Below are 19,737 nucleotides of genomic sequence, written 5' to 3' on the forward strand. Positions count from 1 at the left end.
CTGACTGTCTAGTATGTTGGTTCAGTACCTTAACCATCCAGCCATGCCTCTTCCCCATTAACCAATTGAAATGATCTAATTAAGTATTTTTTACCGAATACGAATTTTGTCAAAGTGGATTGCACTCCAAGTTAATTAATTCTAGGAATGGGAGTAACAGCTGCAACAACAATAATTAATGCACATTCATAATTAAATTACTGTAAGTTAATTACATTAATGAATGTATCATCGTCATTATTATTTAACATCCATTTTCCATGCTGGCATGGGTTGGACATTTCGACTGGAACTGGCAAAACAAGAGAGCTGCAAACGTCTGTTTTGCTATGAATTCTACGGTTGGCTGCTCTTTCTAATGCCAACCACTTTACAGAGTGGACTGGGAGCCTTTTATGTGGTGCTAACAAGGAACACATATTAATATATATATATATATAATTATTATTTGAGGGAATAAAATCCAAAGTTACAAGGAAAAAAATTCAATTTAGAAATACTAAATCAAATTTCACACAATATAATATATATATATATAAAAAAAAATAATAATGTTAAATAATATGTATATATATATATATATATATATATATATATATATATATATATATATACACACACACACGACCAGCTTCTTTCAGTTTCCGTCTACCAAATACACTCACAAGGCTTTGGTCAGCCCGAGGATATAGTAGAAGACACTTGCCCAAGGTGCTGTGCAGTGGGACTGAACCTGGTACCATGTGGCTGGTAAGCAAGCTACTTACCACACAGCCACTCCTATGCCTGTGGTCTTTTATTTGTAACATTTTCAGTAAATTAGAATCTTCATATTGTTTTGTTTTATCTTACCTTTACCCAAAGTTCACCATTACAGAATTAATCATAGGGGTCATGGTAATATCCTGGAGAGTCTCAGTGGGTAGGGTGATGAAAAAGGTTGAGAACCATTGTCCTAGATACATCTGTTTAGTGAAATATACAAGATGCCCACTAGTGGCCCCTCTTTGATTAAAAGCTACCAGCTGTAGCCATCTTGTCTTTTTTTAATAATTGTATCTCGATCTGTGTTATTCCATCTCCATTTTATATTAACATTTTAAGGATGATGATAATAGAATTTAGGTGTCCCTGAATGAAAGATGTTTTGCAAACAACTTGCACATGCAAGTGCTACCAGTCAAAAACTCTGCACACCGGAAGCCAGCAAGTGTATGGGGTCATCAGGAGAGAATGCGTGCCGTTTCGGGGCCTACCTCTCGACGGCATCAATGTGCACCGCCCCCCCCCCTCACTGTTATGAGGCCCCGCTTGCTAGATCAGCTGGTTATCAAATAAAGCTCAATATCCTTCTAGCCATCGCTCATTTTGGGATGTTTTGTACTTTTTGCTGGCCTCTGCTATTCTGTTGGACATTAAACCAGGTTGTGCGTTATATTCTGGATGAAGACCATTTCACTGAATTGGTTGATGTCAGTAGCAGTCATATGACAATTGAGGACCTACCATAATTAACAGGCACAGCAGGGAAGAGAGTGCCAGAGATTTCTGGTGCTGCCTTGTGAAATTCATCTTAGTTGTGGCTTCTTAACCCTTTAGTATTCAGATTTTTCTGTCAAAAATAATACTTATTGATTCATATTGTTTTCAATTAAACAAGCATTATTTTGCCGTTTCAAAATTTTGATGATGTGATTGTTTATTTTTAGAATGATGTTATTGGATAGGTGTGAGAGACCAGATCTGGTCAGTTTGGATATAAAATATCTAGAATTATTTGGCCAGTTATGGCCGGTTTAAATGCTAAAGGGTTAAAGAAGACATTCTATCTGTGGTATCTTTTGGTTAAAAAAGCAGTAAATTATCAAATAATGGTTTCCAAGAAGTAAGCATCAATTTGGCTTCTTTCTTTTTCTTTTTCTTTATTCAGGTCTCCCTTTTCTTTTCCCTCTTACTCCTCACTTGGTTTCCTTACCCCTTTTTTGTCCCATTTTCTTTCCCTTTTCTCTTTTTCTAGTTTGTGATTGTTTTTACAGTCTAAGAATGTGGTCAGTTTTTAAACATTTATTACAATATAGCACAACGGTGTGTGTGTGTATATGTGTGTGTATGTGTGTGTGTATTGATGTATGCCTGAAGAAGCAAATAACACATAAGGGTCAGTGATTGGCAAAAAAAAAAAAAAAAATTAGCTGCTTCTGAAATATGTAGTTTTGGTTTCAATCCCATTGCTTGGCACCTTGGGCAAACCTTGGGCTGACCAAAGCCTTGTGAGTGGATTTGGTAGACAGAAACTGAAAGGAGCTTGTTGTGTGCGTGCATGTGTGTGTGATGTTTGTCCCCCACGATTGCTTGACAACTGATGTTGGTTTGTTTATGTCCCCGTAACTTAGCAGTCAGGCAAAGGAGACCAATAGAATAAGTACCAAACTTAAAAATAAAAATAAGATTCAGGGTCGCTTTGTTCATCTAAATCCTTTGAAAGCAGTGCTCCAGCGTGGCCACAGTCCAACGGCTGAAAGCGGTAAAAGATGAAGGAAAAGATAAAGATTAAAGATCCCTAAATTAATGATTCCTTAACCCTTTCGTTACCAACCCGGCTGAAACTGGCTCTAGTTCTGAGTACAAATGTTTTGTTTTCATAAGTTTTGAATTAAAATCTTCCACCAAACCTTAGTCACAATTTATGTTCCTAACACTAGCTGAATGATAACTAAGTTATTTTACTAAATTCTTTGTTATATTTAAAGCAACTGAGAGAAACACAGAGCATCTCAAAATAAATACGGTAACGAAAGGGTTAATAAAAAGACCCTGATAAAAAAAATTAGGGAGGAAAGCAGGAAGGATCAGTCACAGAATAGGGTCTCATTCTCCTGTCAAGTTCCTGACCATTCTCTGGACATTTGGTCAGTCCACCACCTTTGCATCATGTAGTTTCTGTAGCTGACCAGCTTAGAAGCCGGTCAGCTGTTGTTTTATCTCCCCCTCTCTGACCAAATCATTCTTGCTGACCACACAATTATGAAGCTGTGTCTTCTGCTGACCAGATGTCTGTCTGTATTGGTGTCTCTTTGAGGTTTTGTGTGGGCGTTCTCTCGCCTGCAACTCTACAGACTCCAGGAACCACCTAATCCTTCGTCAGTGAATCCAGTTACAACATATTTCAATTCCACTTCATTTATTTATTTCCAGAAATAGAAACTTCTAGTATGTCTGCGTGCCTGCCTGCCTGCCTGCCTGCCTGCTCTCCCCCACCCTCCACCCCCCACCACTACTTCATCAATCTCTCTTCATCCTTCTCTTCTGATACACATTTCAGGTCAAGGTTTCTGAAGAATTACATTTCAGCTGCTCTCTCTCTCTCTCTCCTTACACATGCACACACACACACACACGCACACACACATACACACACACAACATGTATGTCTTGTGAGTGTGTGTATGTATATATGTGTGTGTGTGTGTGTGTGTGTGTGTGTGTATATATATATGTCCCTTTTTATTTTTTCCCCCCCCCCAGACCTCTCCTGCTCTCTCTTTCAATCTCTCTCTCTCTCTCTCTCCATCTGTCTCTCTCTTTCCATTTCTCCTCTCATTCTATCTCTCTCTCTCTCCATCCCCCCCCCATCAATAAACTCTGTCATAACTAACTCACCACACCTACCTAATGTCATGTACACACAATCATTAACTACAATTGCCCTCCCCCCCAACCAACGATCTCAACCATCCTGCTGACTACCACCACCACCACCACACCATTTAAGTACTAATTGGTGTTTTTCTCTTTACTGCAGTTGCAACTGCACCCAACTGCATTCTTTTGTTGGTTGTTGTTGTCATTAACGAAATTGAAATTCTTCAGTGGTGGCCCTTATTGAAGCCTCTCTTTGATTACGCACCACCTTCATGTGTCCCATTGAACTGGATTCTTGGATTGGACCGAAGTTTCTTGCCAGCTTCTTGGCAAGTTACCCTCTCCTCTGCCACCTATCCCACCACCACTCTCATCACCACAACTACAATAACCACCAGTGCAACTATTATCACCACCACCACCATCACCATGACCACCCTCACTACCACCGTCACCATGACCACCCTCACTACATCATTGCAACTATTATCACCACCACCACCATGACCACCCTCACTACCACCATCATCACAACCCTCACTACATCATTGCAACTATTATCACCACCACCACCACCACCACCACCACCACCATCATCACCACCTTCACTACATCATTGCAACTATTATCACCACCACCACCACCATCATCACCACCACCATCATCACCACCTTCACTACATCATTGCAACTATTATCATCATCACCACCATCACCATGACCACCATCACTACCACCATCATCACCACCTTCACTACATCATTGCAACTATTATCACCACCACCACCACCACCACCTCCATTACTGCTACCATCATCAACACTACCTTTCACCACCACCACCACTCATCACCAATACCTCCCCCACCCCCCTTACTAGTTTACTTATTGCTTCCATTTCATTACCCCCAGACATTTCACACCTCACTTGGAATGTATTTCTTAATATTTCAACATTTAAGTTCAATATTGCTTTTTGTTTAATTTTTATTTTCTATTATTTTTTTCTTCATTTTAACCCTTCCACTTGTGTCGCGTGTGCCATTTATTGAGACAAATTAACAGAAACAGTTTGCCAGGAATTAGAATACACAACTTCTACATTGAACAGTGTACTCCGAGATAGACCATATGAAGACAAGATGAAATATGTTCTAGTTATAATGCTTTTTTCGGAAACTGAAAGAAGCCCATCATATACATATATATATATATCTATATATATATAATAATAATATTAGGGAGTATAACTCCAAACTCACAGGGAAAAATTCAATTTACTATTAAATCAAATTTCACAGTATAAATATATAAAATATAAATTAGAGATAAAAACCACTATTATGCAACTCAAACAGTGATAGACATAAACCAAAGCATAAATAACAAATAATATATATTTTTATAAAACATGTAACTTATAACTAGATCTCAAAAAGTATGAAAATGAGATCTAGTTATAAGTTATATGTTTTATAAAAATATACATTATTTGTTATGTATGTTTTGGTTTATGTCTATCACTGTTTGAGTTGCATAATAGTGGTTTTATCTCTAATTTATATTATATATATATATATATAGGCGCAGGAGTGGCTGTGTGGTAAGTAGCTTGCTAAACAACCACATGGTTCCGGGTTCAGTCCCACTGTGTGGCATCTTGGGCAAGTGTCTTCTGCTATAGCCTCGGGCCGACCAATGCCTTGTGAGTGGATTTGGTAGACGGAAACTGAAAGAAGCCTGTCGTATATATGTATATATATGTATATGTGTGTGTTTGTGTGTCTGTGTTTGTCCCCCTAGCATTGCTTGACAACCGATGCTGGTGTGTTTACGTCCCCGTCACTTAGTGGTTCGGCAAAAGAGACTGATAGAATAAGTACTGGGCTTACAAAGAATAAGTCCCGGGGTCGATTTGCTCGACTAAAGGCGGTGCTCCAGCATGGCCGCAGTCAAATGACTGAAACAAGTAAAAGAGTAAAAGAGTATATATATATATTTGTGTGTTTGTTTGTCCCCCTGTCATCACTTGACAACTGATACTGGTGTGTTTATGTCCCCTGTAACTTAGCAGTTTGGCAAAAGAGGCTGATAGAATAAGCACTACAACGAATAACTCATGGGGGTTGATTTCTTTGGCTATCACCCTTTAAGGTGATGCTCCAGCATGGCCGCACTCAAATAACTGAAACAAGTAAAGGAATAACAGCATAAAAGAATGTTTGTCTTTGGTAGAATGAGCTGATGAGATTTGTCCCTCCATGTCTATGTTGGTATGTCTCTCTAGATTCCTCTAACTGTAATGCTGGATTATTTTTCTGACACCATCACTTTCTCTCTCTCTCAGACACTGACGATCCTCTGCCTGCCTTCCTTCCTAACATGACGACCCTCTGTCTATCTCATACACTGATGAATCTTTGAATTACACATGCAATATAATTGACAAATTATGTCCATTACTTCTCATTAAGTCTTTTCCATTTAATTGTTATTGGGAAAGCAGAAAGTTGGGTGGCTGATGGAGGGGTCAATACCAGTGTTAGCTTTTTGCTATTATTTTGTCTTTTTTCCATACCAAAACATGAAACAAGTGTGATGTACCAGTTGTTTAAACTAACAAAGAATGGTTTTTAAAACACCATATTTTTCTGGCATACAAATCAACATAGTATATAGTGTAAACATGTAGCATAAACATTCAAACATCCTCACTACCTTTCCAAACCCTGCTGCATTTCACATGGAGTTTTTGGTCTTCCACATTCATCTTCATATATAAGTTGACCAACCTTTTCTTGGTTGTAAATTCCTGAAAAATTCCACTTGTATTCCTACAAATAAATATGAGATTTTTTTCAATATTGGTACTGCACCCATTATTTTTTTAGCAGATCTATAATCATTAATATCCAGTTCGCAGTTCTTAACATTATCTTTCCCAAAATGATGAAAACCAATGTCTACCAGATGAGATTTGAACTCAGAGCATGAGACATTTTTTATCTCTTGCTCTTCCTGGTTCTGCCAATCCAACACCTTAATTATAAACCCTTAGTTGCCCCATCACTCCAGTAACTGCCTCTCTATTTGTTGAGCCATCAAATTCCCCCCTGTTTTCCAAAATTAGAAAGCCCTGTTTAGAGCTAAGAGTTCTTCCCCAGACCTGGTACCCTAAAGTCCACCCTGACATGTTTAGATTTCACTTGACTGATTGTAGAAGCCAGCTGGCGAGATTCTCAGAGAAGGATCACACATTGTAAACACACACACATATGCACACACACACACACACACACACACACACACATGCACACTGATGCAGACCCATATGGATGTAGATACAGACAAGCTTATAAATATTAACCTGTGAATGTGTATGTTATATGTGTGTGCACATATACACGTATAAATATGAAGTATACACTCTGTGTGTTTGTGTATATATATTTATATATATCCAACATGCACACATACATGTGTGTGTGTGTGTGTGTGTGTGTGTGTATAAAGTAAGTCATCTGTTGATTTATCCATTTAAAAAAAAAAAGCTGAACCTCCAACTCGTAGCATTCTAGACATTCCTTCTGAGTCAAGTTTTTGGGTTTATAATCCAGGAAGTGTTTATTTTTGGTTTAATTTTATCAATTTTTATGACTTAATAAGCATAGAAATAGCAGCACCATGACATTTTCTGTTTGCAACAGACTGGGCTCCCCTAAAGGACCCTAAAATGGCAAAGTGATATTGACCCTTTTGCTGCAGGAACCAGATAGATCCTCTTGAAGCTTTTATACTCTTTAATGCTTTCTGCAGTTTGTCTTTTATTGGGGAATGTCATGGTTGGAACTATTTTTTTGCTTGGATATTTGTCTTTTACTTGTTTCAATCATTGGACTGTGGCCATGCTGGGTCACCATCTTGAAGGGTTTTTAGTTGAACAAATTGGCCCCAGTACATATTTTTAAAGCCTGACACTTTTTCTATTAGTCACTTTTGCTGAACTGCTAAGTTACAGGGACATAAACAAAACAACACCAGTTGTCTGGTGGTGGTGGTGGTGGGGAGGGACATACACAAACATAGACACATATTTATATACACAACAAGCTTCTTTCAGTTTCCATCTACCAAAACCTCTCATAAGGCTTTGGTTGGCACAGAACTGTAATAGAAGACATTTGTCACAGGTGCCATGCAGTGGAACTGAACCAGGAACTATGTGGTTTGTAATGTGACTTGCAGAAAATACCAATTTTATTTATTTGTCAGATATTTAACATCATTACCGGAACAACCATGAAATTTAATTTTGCAGTTCAAGAGTTAAACTGGGCAGCTTATTTAGACCATCACCAGGAACGGTCATCTTAGTAGGCTGTGGTATTGATTCCAGCTGTGATGGCTTTGGTTGATAAAAGTTTCATGGTAGAAGACAGTTGGCTAAAGTGCCGTGCTGTGAGCATAACCCTTTGCCATTTAGATTACCCTATCAAATGTAATTAGTGGAGGTACGTGGCTTAGTGGTTAGGGTGTCAGCATCATGATCGTAAGATTGTGGTTTCGATTCCTGGACCGGGCGACATGTTGTGTTCTTGAGCAAAACACTTCATTTCATGTTGCTCCAGTCCACTCAGCTGGCAAAAATGAGTAACGCTGCGATGAACTGGCATCCCGTCCAGCTGGGGAACACATACGCCATTGAAACAGGAAACTGGGCCCATGAGCCTGGCTAGGCTTTAAAAGGGTGCGTTTATTTGTATTATTTTAATACAATGTAATTAGTCATTTATTCACATTGTCTGCCTGCAAGGTGGTTGGTGTTAGGAAGGGCATCCAGCCGTAATAACCATGCCAAACTGGCCAACCCCTGTCAAACCATCCGACTCATTCCTGCATGGAAGGAGGATGTTAAACGATGATGATGATTGTTTTGAATTAATCATATAGTCTCGTGGCTTTGAGGTTTTCATGATGTGATTACATAGTTTTTGAATGATATTATAGGGTAGGTGTGAGAGGCCCAATATGGCCAGTCTGAACATAAAACGGAATATTTGGGCTGGATATGGCTTGTTTGAATTTTAATAGGTTAAACCCCAAATCAGTTGTGAAGCAAAGTTCTTAATGGCAGCCAAGCCTTAATTTGTGATAATGCAGCGTTTGTGGAGTGGAGATATTGTAATTATTGGTGTTTAATGAATTAAATATATGTCAAGTAAAGCAATTAATTATATCAACTCCACTCATCAAACATTTGTATTCTTTGGGGACACACGGACACACACACACACACACACACACACACACACACACATACAAGACTAATTCTCAGACAGATTCAAAGCATATGTTGAAGAGTGAAGGCATGTCATTGATGAGGTCAAGGATAGCAATGAAAGGACTCTGACAAAGAAAACTAACAACTAATTGATTGTTCAATCAACACATTAAACAAATCATTGAATAGTTAGTTGGTAAAATAAAGAAGTGGTATTAAACCAGTGTGTGTTTATTTTCATTTTTATTTGCATAATGACCCTCCTTATACACAACAATTAAAAATCTATATTTATTGATAAAAATGTAGCAGAAAAGGTAGAAATATGTGTTGATTTCCTTTGATTAGTCTAACCCAGTGGTTCTCAACCAGGGTCTGTGTGGCCCTTAGGGGTCCATATATGTGTACCCTTAATACAGTTCTCTGAGAGATTCCAGTGTGACACTGCATGTGACTAGGCTGTCCCCTTTGAATTACTGGTACAGCTCATTTTTGCCAGCTGAGTGGACTGGAGCAACATGAAATAAAGTGTCTTGCTTAAGAACACAATGCAGCACTGGAAAGCGAACCCACGACCTTATGACTGCGAGCTGAATACCCTAACCACTGACCCATCACCAAAACTACTGTGCCAAAAACATTTGCTGCCCCTTGGATGAAGAACCAAGGATCTAATAGCTGTTGGTCCTTTCCAAATCAGTTTCTTGCTGGGGTGGCCACTTGTCCCCCAACCCTTACAACCCTATGTTTGACACTCTACTTGCATCACAGCTCGCATTTTGTTGATCGGATTTCATAGATAACTTCAGCTCAGTTTGTCCTTGAGAACTGCTGTTGATGAGGATTATGATGATGATGATGATAATGATGACAGCAGGTCTGTCATCAAGTTTTAGGTGACAGCCAGCCATTGCATGTGTCAGCCTTTACTGTTGTTTGTTTTATATTAGCACAAAACCTGTTGTAGTATTTGTTGACTGAATGTTGGAAATGAAGACACAACCGACACAGGTGCCAACTTCAATGGGGATGAGAACCTGTCTGTTGCCAGGCTATCTATCAACGGAGGAATATCAACCATTTCCGATTCCCTAAAAAAGATGATCTGTAAAGAAATATTGATTTTATTGAGTAATTAAACATAATCCTTCTCAATAGATGAGCCAACATTTCTGGGTTCGTTCAGTTTCACTTCTGTTTTTCTGTGCTAGCATAGGTTAGGTGAATACATATAACTGACGCATTGTTTTACAAATGGATGCTCTTCCTGTCATTAACCCTTATCTTTTTTACTCTTTTACTTGTTTCAGTCATTTGACTGTGGCCATGCTGGAGCACCACCTTTAGTCGAGCAAATCGACCCCAGGACTTATTCTTTGTAAGCCTAGTACTTACTCTATTGGTCCCTTTTGCCGAACCGCTAAGTTATGGGGACGTAAACACACCCAGCATCGGTTGTCAAGCGATGTTGGGAGGACAAACACATACACCCACATACATATATATACATATATACGACGGGCTTCTATCAGTTTCCGTCTACCAAATCCACTCACAAGGCTTTGGTCGGCCCGAGGCTATAGTAGAAGACACTTGCCCAAGGTGCCACGTAGTGGGACTGAACCCTGAACCATGTGGTCGGTAAGCAAGCTACTTACCACACAGCCACTCCTACGCCTTATGTTAATAAGTAAAGGATTTTTTTTTGTTGTTCTACTTATTCTCAAAAGCAAGGAACTGTCAGAACTCCATTTGTGAATGTACACACACACACACACATACAAGCAAACAAATGACAGGCTTCTTTCAGTTTCTATCTACCAAATCTATTCACAAAGCTTTGGTCAGTCCTGACCTATAAAAGTAGGCCCATGTCCAATGTACCTTGCAGTAAGACTGAACCGATAATCATTTGGTTGGGAAGCCACCATCTGAACCGCACTTACCTGTGTCTGCTCTGTGTATGTGAGATGATCATTCAGTGTTCATATTCCTTATTAATCTAGTACCAGCTTCATACTGGGGTTGATATAATCAACTGTAATCCTCTCCCAACATAAATAATCTGTATCCTTGTTCCTATACTGGAAATCTTTGTAATTAGTATCATGTCAGATATAATTATCATTATTAATTATGGCATAAATAATTATTTTGCTGTGTTTTCCCATCAGTTTTGGGGCATGTGGGGGAGGTGGGCTGTGCAATAAGATGGTTTTTAATAAGAGTGTGTATGTATGTATGTGTGTGTGTGTGTGAGTGACTGCGTGTGTGTGTGTGTGTGTGTGTGAGTGAGTGACTGCGTGTGTGTGTGTGTGTGCGTGTGTGTGTGTGTGTGTGAGCAATTATGTATGGTTCTGTGATTGTTGTTATTCTCCATATCTAACCAACCAGCCAGTCACACACACACACACACACACCTGACACACACCTTGTTCTGCTGGGGTCACTGACCTTTCTTTTCCTAATAAACACTATATATATATATATGAGAGAGAGAGAGAGAGAGAGAGAGAGAGAGTGTGTGTCTGTGTGTGTGTGTGTGTATGTGTGTTTGAGCTGTTCCCTAGTGTTTAATATATTTCATCACCATCATATCATCTCTCTGTCTTCTCTTTCCTTCCTTATTTACTGAGAAATTTCAACAGTTTCACAATCTGATCCTATTGCAGCTATCAAGCATGGTACACTCTCTTCCCATCCTTTCTCCGCCACCACCACCACTACTGCCATCACCACCACTGCCACCACCACCACCACTGCTACTACTGCCACCACTGCCCACCTTATCTATGGACTCTAAGGCACTGCCCACCCCCTGTTCCATCTGAAAGTGCTTAAAAACTGCTACTGTCTCTGATTACTACTACCACCACTACTACCATCACCAAAACCATTGCTCCGTCACCAGCTTGACCACTGCCATCATCACTCTGTCTATCATTACCACCATCACCACCATGGCCTTGACCATGACAACCATCAATTCCCCTCACTACCCCACCACCACTACTGCTACAACTGTTGCTAATTTTGGCTCAAAGACATGAATTTTTGAGGGGAGGGGGATCATCAGTACCATCCATCCATCCCAGTACTCGATGTATATTTTTTATTTTAAGAAGTTTTTCTTTTCGAGTGTGTGGCTCCAGGTTCAATCCCACTGCACGACACTTTGGTTTAGAGTCTATGACTTATACTCTTGGATTGACCAATGTCTTTGTCAGTGAAATTGGCCAATGCAAACTGTGAGAGCCCATCGCGTGCACACATATGCGCTCGTGTTGACATTTGTTTAAAAGATAAATCTGGGTTTGAGGAGTGGGGAATAATCCTTGACCCCACCCCACCCCGAGAGATTACCATCACTATCACCACCACCACTGCCATCGCCACCACCACCACCACCACCACTGTCATTGCCACCCCTCCATTTAAAGATATTTATTACTTTTGTGTATTATGTACCCTCTCATATACCCTGATCTGAAATGAGATACTGTTATCTTTATTGACAAGAAAATTCTTTGTCTTGTATTTTGTATCCAGATGTGAAGTAAAATACTTGTTTTGTTATTCTTATAAAAAGAAGGAAAAACAAAGGGGCACTCATTGTTTTCCTGAATTCTCTATTCCTCCTCTTACCATTATGCCATTGACCCCTTATTAACCCCTATTTGTTGATTGTTTCTTACAGTTCACCAGGCTGTATACTCAGTGATGAAGAAGCGCAAGAAGTTGCACAGCTTCTTGCCCAGCGAGAGCAGGGTGATGGTCATGAAGAACCAGATCGAATTATAGATGACAATTCTATATCAGGTAAGCACGGTCTTTTCCTCACCACCCACCCCCGCCACATACCCCTCTGTCTGTTAGTCCTCTTTTCCTCTCTTTTCAAACATCTCTCTCTCTGTCAGTCTGCCCTGTGACCTGTCTGTCCATTAGCTGTGTAGCTAGAGCAGTACTTCTCAACCAGGCCCCCATACGATCTTTGAGGGTCTTTGTTAGATTTTGTTGTTAAAATTTATCTGCAATACATTGGTTAAACTTCTGCAATGTTCAAAATACTTAAATTTTTTGAATAAAATTCTTAATATTTGATTCTAAAAATACAGTTAAATCTTTTTTTTATATACATCAAATGGCTATGGAGGTCCAATAGGAATTGAAGAGGTCCATGGGTAATAAATAGTTGAGAACCACTGTGTTTGAGTATATCCTATTCAGGGCAGCTCTTGAGTTTGCACCCTACTCCTGTCCCCATCAAGGCAGACCCAAAAATGCAGTCCTCCATGAGTGGACCTTTCGCTGAAGGTCCACTCATTTTCTTTTCTTTCCAGTCTTCCCCTTTTATCCACCTTCTCCCCTTTCTGACCCTTCCAGCCCTTACTCTGCCCTACCTTGTCTTCTCTCTTTTTCCATCTTTACGCTAGCACTCACTAAATTTTAAGTGTAACTAATAAAGCAATTTCAAGAGATCCGGGTTCTCTTGTAGTTTTGCTCCTGCCTCTTACAATATGTGATGTCATCATGGTGTTTCTGGAAAAGGCATGAACATCACAACTTACCATCTCCTTCTCTAGTTTATAGATCCTTTATATCTTCTTTACGACCCTTCTTTACTTCTTTCTACTTTTCAGTTTTTGTCTCATTCATTCACACAATCTCATTCACTGTCTGACTTTCACACTTTCCTTCTCTCTCTCTTTCACTCTCTCTCCCCCATCTCTCTCTCTCTCTCTCTCCCATCTCTCTCTTTCACTCTCCCATCTCTCTCTCTCTCTCTCTCTCTCTCCCCCATCTCTCTCTCTTCATCACTACTAAATGCTGCTCCATGGCTTTAATTCTCAGGTGAATCACTTAGAATCACTCCTTCATTGGCCCCATTCTAGAATTTCTGCCTATATTCAATGACCCAGAGATCATTGGAGACCTCCACTGGGTTGCTTTTCCCTCAAAACATAGTGAAGTGGGATGGAGACCTTCAGAAGTGACCCAGAAAGAGAATCAGGATATCCTTCATGAAATGTTTGAGGGGGTGGGTCTTGTGACCAATTTTCTAGGGTTCTGATTGGTTTATTGACCCTTTCTGTGTTCAGCACTGTGTCTGTTGGTGAGGCAGTTAACTTTTGCTAGCTCACTTCACCTAATTGCACATAGGTACCATGAGGTGGTGAAGACAGTTGGAACTTTATATGATGAACCATTTCTGTTGTTTTGCTGGTCCAGCAGACATAGCAAAGCACTTAACAAAATGCCTATTTAACTATGGGAAGAAGTAGTTTCCGAGTTCAATCCCTAGCTTAGTCCCCAAATAAGCCACCCACTAACCTGTACTTTCACAAATTGTTTCAGGTGATGTCATTTATTTTCAGTTGAGTAGATTGGAATCATGTGAAATGATGAGCCTTGCTCAAGGACAGAATATGTTGCCTGGTCCAGGAGTCAGACCCAACACCTTAACCACTAAGCCATGCACTTTCATAGACATAGCATACACACACACACACACTTACAAGACTACAAGTGGGGTCTTATATCCCATTTGGGTTAATTTTTATATGTATGCTGCTCCTAGAACCAACCCTGAGTCAGATCTACGGTTTAAATTAGATTTGGTACTGACATGTCTAGAGTCCCCTACCAAAGCATGATACTTTCATGGTTGTTTTATCTCACTGTGAGCCCTCTGTTATTGTACCTAGCCATTTGTGGCATCCTCTGTGCTGATGTGCCTAGATTCTATTGAATCCTCTAACTAATTAATCTATACGGTAATCCCTTGCTATATCATGGTTCACCTATCGCAGTTTATTATTTAAGCTTATGTCGATTCCTCCATGGTGGTTTTGCTTTTATAATAAAATAAATATATACAAATTATAAAAATAATAAAACAAGATAAGCTGTACAGTACTGTTTCTACTTTGCGGATTTTCACTTATCGCGGGGTGTGGGTGAGTTTTGGAATGTAACACCCACGATAGTCAAGGGATTACTGTTAGTGTGTGTGTGAGTGAGTAAGTGATTAGAGATAGCTGTCCAAATTAATTTGTTAATCTTTATCTTTGCTGTATGAGGAGTTACTAATGAAGTGAAAATATCAGCAAATTTCTGGAGATCTTGGTCTGATTTTCAGTTTGGCTTTTTCAACACCTCAATGTAATCTTAATGATAATTTTGGTCATGGCATGAACATCACAACCTTCTGTTTCTTTCTCTATCTCTCTCTCTCTCTCTCATATAAATCATCCAAGCTTTTGTACTTCCTTCCTCATTACCCCTGATCCCCCCCTCTCTCTCCCTCCTTGTCAAATAAATCTCAGGATGTTTATCAGTCTGGGTTAAGTGTTGCACCTGGTTCTGTCTTCTTCTTCTTTAGCAATTCTATTCATGTCTACAATACATCGTAGAAATGAAAACACTGTGTGAACCCAATACTTTATGCTTGCTTACTGTTTAAACAGCAAAATCTGTGGTGTTTTGCATCCAAGAAAAATCCTTTTAAAGATGTATAGTGCTAAAAACATAATATACTTCAGAAGAAACTGTAAGCAGGACAGACATGGTATTTCACTGTGATTGCAGCTCATCAGTGTTACATGCTTGTATCACTTCTGAAACGAAATTGAAATTGCTAATCTTACAGCTTCTGTAAATTGAATTTATCATCAGTATATTAAATCAACTTGGCCTGCTCGCTTAGCCAGCGGGGTGGTGTCATTTGAAGGCTAAAGCAATGCGAAGCACATTGTGACCAGTGATGTGTAGCAACATCTGATAGCCTGGTCGGTGACGGTGATCACTGTGATATTAAATCAACTTAGTGTCTAACTCGATGTTTCTCAATTGAAGCTCCCAGGGCCGCATGTGGCCCTCAAGCATCCTTCTGTTGGCCTTTGATAATCTTCCCTCTATAAATTTCTCTTTAATTGATTTGCTTTTTACTTTTTTTGGTGTAGCCCACTAAAAAAAAAGTTTACTGTGGAACACAGCGAAACTTCTCTGTAGCTGATTTGAACTTCTGACCAAGGAGTTGGTTATAATACTTTATCCACTTGACCATTTCACTTCTACAAATGACTCCACCCCAACCTCCACATCAGTTTTATCTGCTGATGGATTATCAGTGTGCCAGACAGGCTTATCTCTCTCTTTGTGGATTTTTTTTTTTTAAATTTATAAAATTGGTGTGTTTGTAAGTGTTAAAAGAGGTGAAATTCCATAGCATTCTTGAAATGTTGCAGGTTGTAGAGAAGTGAGGCGGATCCTCCCTGTCCCTGAAGATGGTTCCAGAAAGTGGAGGTGTTCGGAACAAAGTGATGTTAGGCATGGCGGTGAGTGTAGTAGGGTACCTGAGGACAGCCGTAGACAAGATTAGTTACCAGTTAATCCCTTCATCCTTAATCTGCACCCATCACTGTCATCATCATAATCATTTACATCATTATCGACATCAATGTCATCACCACCACCATCATTATCATTATATAGACATGGTAATGCTATTCTAAACCTGTGATCTGGCATCACACCTGAACTAATAAGATAATTAAAGGTATAGGGAAATAAATTAGTAACACTGTTACTAATTATAATAATAATAATAGCATCGAAAAATACCTTAGGAATGAGAACCCTGGTTCAAAATTTCCCCAAGGCACTTGAAGAAAGCTGGAGAGTATATCAGCCGAAATGTTGTGTTCACAACAAACAAGATGAGGACAAAATATTCATCAAATGTAAATAATGTAAATAATTCTTTGATGGAGAGATTTAACTAACACTTTTGTTACTTTATTTTTGTTAAACTACATTGTCTTTGCTTCAGTTAATTACTCTGCTATATTTAGTGACTATTTTAAGCAATGAGTTTGTGGACAATTAAGGGGTTGGATGGGTGCTGATGATGGAGCAAAAACATATGTCATATACGCCCATGACCCGTTTTCCATCTTCAGTCTTGTTACTGTTTACATCAAGCATCTCAGATCAGTGCCAGTTATAATTTCTATAGGAAATCGTTAGAGATAACCTTAACAAGTAATGAAGAATTTAGGGAAATAACCTTGTCATTATTAAGTTGTTATTTGGAAAATTTGATGAAACTTTGTAGAACTCTGTTTCAAATTGTTTGGCAGTATTTATGCCTCACCAGGTGACAAATTTGTCATATATATATATATATATATATATACATAAATATATTCTTGGTCTGGGAATGAACTCACAAACGTTTGTTTCGTATATAATTCTAATGTTCTTATCCACCAGACCATTAAGGAATCAACTCTGTCGGCACTGATTATGGAAAACTCAGTAAATCCACTTCCCAGTCGCAGGGTTCCAGGGTCAGTCCTACTTTGTGACACCTAAGACAAGATAGGTGTCGTCTGTCATTGCTACCAAGTTGACTGATGACAACATCATCATCATCGTTTAACGTCTGCTTTCCATGCTAGCATGGGTTGGACAACGAAATGAAAATTTGGTTGACGGAAACTGTGTGGAAGCTTGCCAGATGCGTGTGGGTATATGCGTGTGTGTGTGGTGTGTGTGTGTGTGTGTGGATGACAATATTTGTGGTATTTCAATCAACCACCACTATCATCATCATCTTCATTATTCCATTTCATATTTGACCTCTCTGATCCATTTCCTTGTAGTCCCCTTAGCCGATCCCTTAGTCAACCCAAGTCTCTCGATCCCTGCATTAGTAATAACCAGACTTAGAGGTTAGTCAGCAGCCCCTCTCAACAACCCACATTTTCACTCACCTACATCAGACCTTTCTTTCCTTCCAAGATGTGCCTCCTTTAGCTGCAGTATTTGTTGTCTTCCTCTGAATGTAGTTAACCCCAAATTCTACCAAGCACATGCAGCCTGTTATGTCTACCCCCAGAAACCCTTTATTTGTTTTGCAGCCCACTTTAATATTGCCATGGGTGAGGCTTAGTCTCAACCCAATCCTGATTAAACTGGCTTTTGATCAAATGCTTTCCAATTGTGACCACCCTGTCTTATGATTCACACACTATATATACGTTTATACTAGTGAATATGTCCTTTATCTTTATTTTTTAAATGTATTAAGGTGAGATTTGATGGAGATTTAACTGTTGAATTTAACAAGTCAATCTTTAATGTAGAGGTTCACTGGTTAATTCTTAATTTTGTTTGAGCAACACAAAAAAAAATCTCTCCTTCTCTTTCCCCCATTCTGTCTGTCTGTCTTTCTCTGTTCTTCTCCCTCCCTCTGTCCTCCTGTCTCTTTTCTCTCCATCTCGCCTCCCTTTTTGTTTCTCCCTCCTCTCTCCCCACTCCTCACTACCGCTTTATCTAATTGCCTGTTTGTGTGTGTTTGTGTGTCTCTCTCTCTCCCCTCTTTGTCCTCTCTCCATCCACCCTCTCCCTCCACCAGTATTTGATTTTTTCCTGTTCCTAATAAACAATCCACCTCCAACAATATAAACGTGCTGAGGTCATCTTTATTGATCGTCTACCCTTTCTCCACCATTGTTGATGTTTCGACCTACACGCGTTTATAGTAAAGTCTTTGTTTAAAAAAAAACCCCTACAAGGTCTCACAAAAATTAAGACCCTATACATCACTCAATTATTTTATCTCCCACTTCTGCTTTTTTTTTTTCACTTTTTGTGCAGCCCTTAACGGTAGATGAACTCCGCTACTCAAAATTTATTCGGTTTTGTTGCCTGATCAATTAAAAGAATACAAAATCAATTTCGTTTTTTACACAGACATAAAACCTGAGATATTTTAAGGGGAAAGTCAATGTAATGTTTGATCGTTTATGCCCTTCTCATGGCATAAATTAACAACAAAAGCCACCCTAAGTGTTTCTGGAAGAACACCGTTTAATATATCTGAAGGTTTCGTTAGGTTCTGAGTTCAATTTCCTCCGAGATCGACTTTGCCTTTCATTCTCTCGGGGTCGATAAATAAAGTACCAGTTTCGCACTGGGTCGATGTAATCGACTTAATAATAATAATAATAATAATTGTGTACAGTGCTCAGGTGCACTACAACTCATCTAAAGTGTATATATAATCAGGTGTAGTTTCGGCGGATTTCGGAAAGCATGAGGGCCTTAAAGGATGCAGTGTCATGGCAGTCAACAACTGACGCAGGCAGTTTATTCCATGCCCCTTTGTCTGTCCTTGTTTGTCCCCTCTATGTTTTAGCCCCTCGTCGGTAGTAAAGAAATATATATCTGGTGAAGGTTAAAGGGAAATAACCGTGGAAATCACGACTTCACGTTCCTTCATTTCAACGGATTCTATCTCTTTCTCTCTCTCTCTCTCTCTCTCTCTCTCTGTCTCTCACCTTTTTCTTTCTGGTTAATTTACATGCCTCACTCTTTCCTTCATATCTTCCTCTCTTTCTCAAATACTGTCTCTTCCTTTGTTTTTCTGATATTCTCGCTCTCTTTCTTTGTCTCCTTCTCCCACCTCCCAGTCTCCCTTTACCAAACACAATATGGAATTGTTAATCCGTATCATCTGCCCATCACATCGACACCCAAACCCTCAACAATTGCTATCATTGTGCTTTATGTTAATAGATCATACATCCCACCCTGACCTAACTGAAATCCATTACAAACCGACACACTACAACACAGTTACTTCCCTTCCATTTGCTCGCTTTCTGTGTCTCTTCAACAACCAATTTTTGATTAGCATCAAACGAAAAACGCAACAAACAAATATAAATAATTATTAAAAAGCTGTCTTTGTTTGAGAAGACAACTTTTTTTATTATCAATGTAGCTATTGTCTGAGTATGAACCTAAA

At 39.3% G+C, this 19,737-nt stretch overlaps 1 protein-coding gene across 11 annotated transcripts in view; it reads left to right on the top strand.

Moving 5' to 3' along the window:
- Window positions 1–19,737, top strand: part of LOC115223415 (neurabin-1) — a 320,060-nt gene that overhangs the window by 176,251 nt on the left and 124,072 nt on the right. For 10 of the 11 annotated variants that reach the window (XM_036512632.1, XM_036512635.1, XM_036512634.1 and 7 more), the window contains 2 exons: window positions 12,619–12,740; window positions 16,169–16,258. In XM_036512632.1, the coding sequence (XP_036368525.1) occupies window positions 12,619–12,740; window positions 16,169–16,258 (212 nt within the window). The remainder of the gene's footprint in view (window positions 1–12,618; window positions 12,741–16,168; window positions 16,259–19,737) is intronic. The other variant, XM_036512638.1, reaches the window with a different exon arrangement.

Source organism: Octopus sinensis, linkage group LG23 (assembly GCF_006345805.1).
Source record: "Octopus sinensis linkage group LG23, ASM634580v1, whole genome shotgun sequence".
NCBI lineage: Eukaryota > Metazoa > Mollusca > Cephalopoda > Octopoda > Octopodidae > Octopus > Octopus sinensis.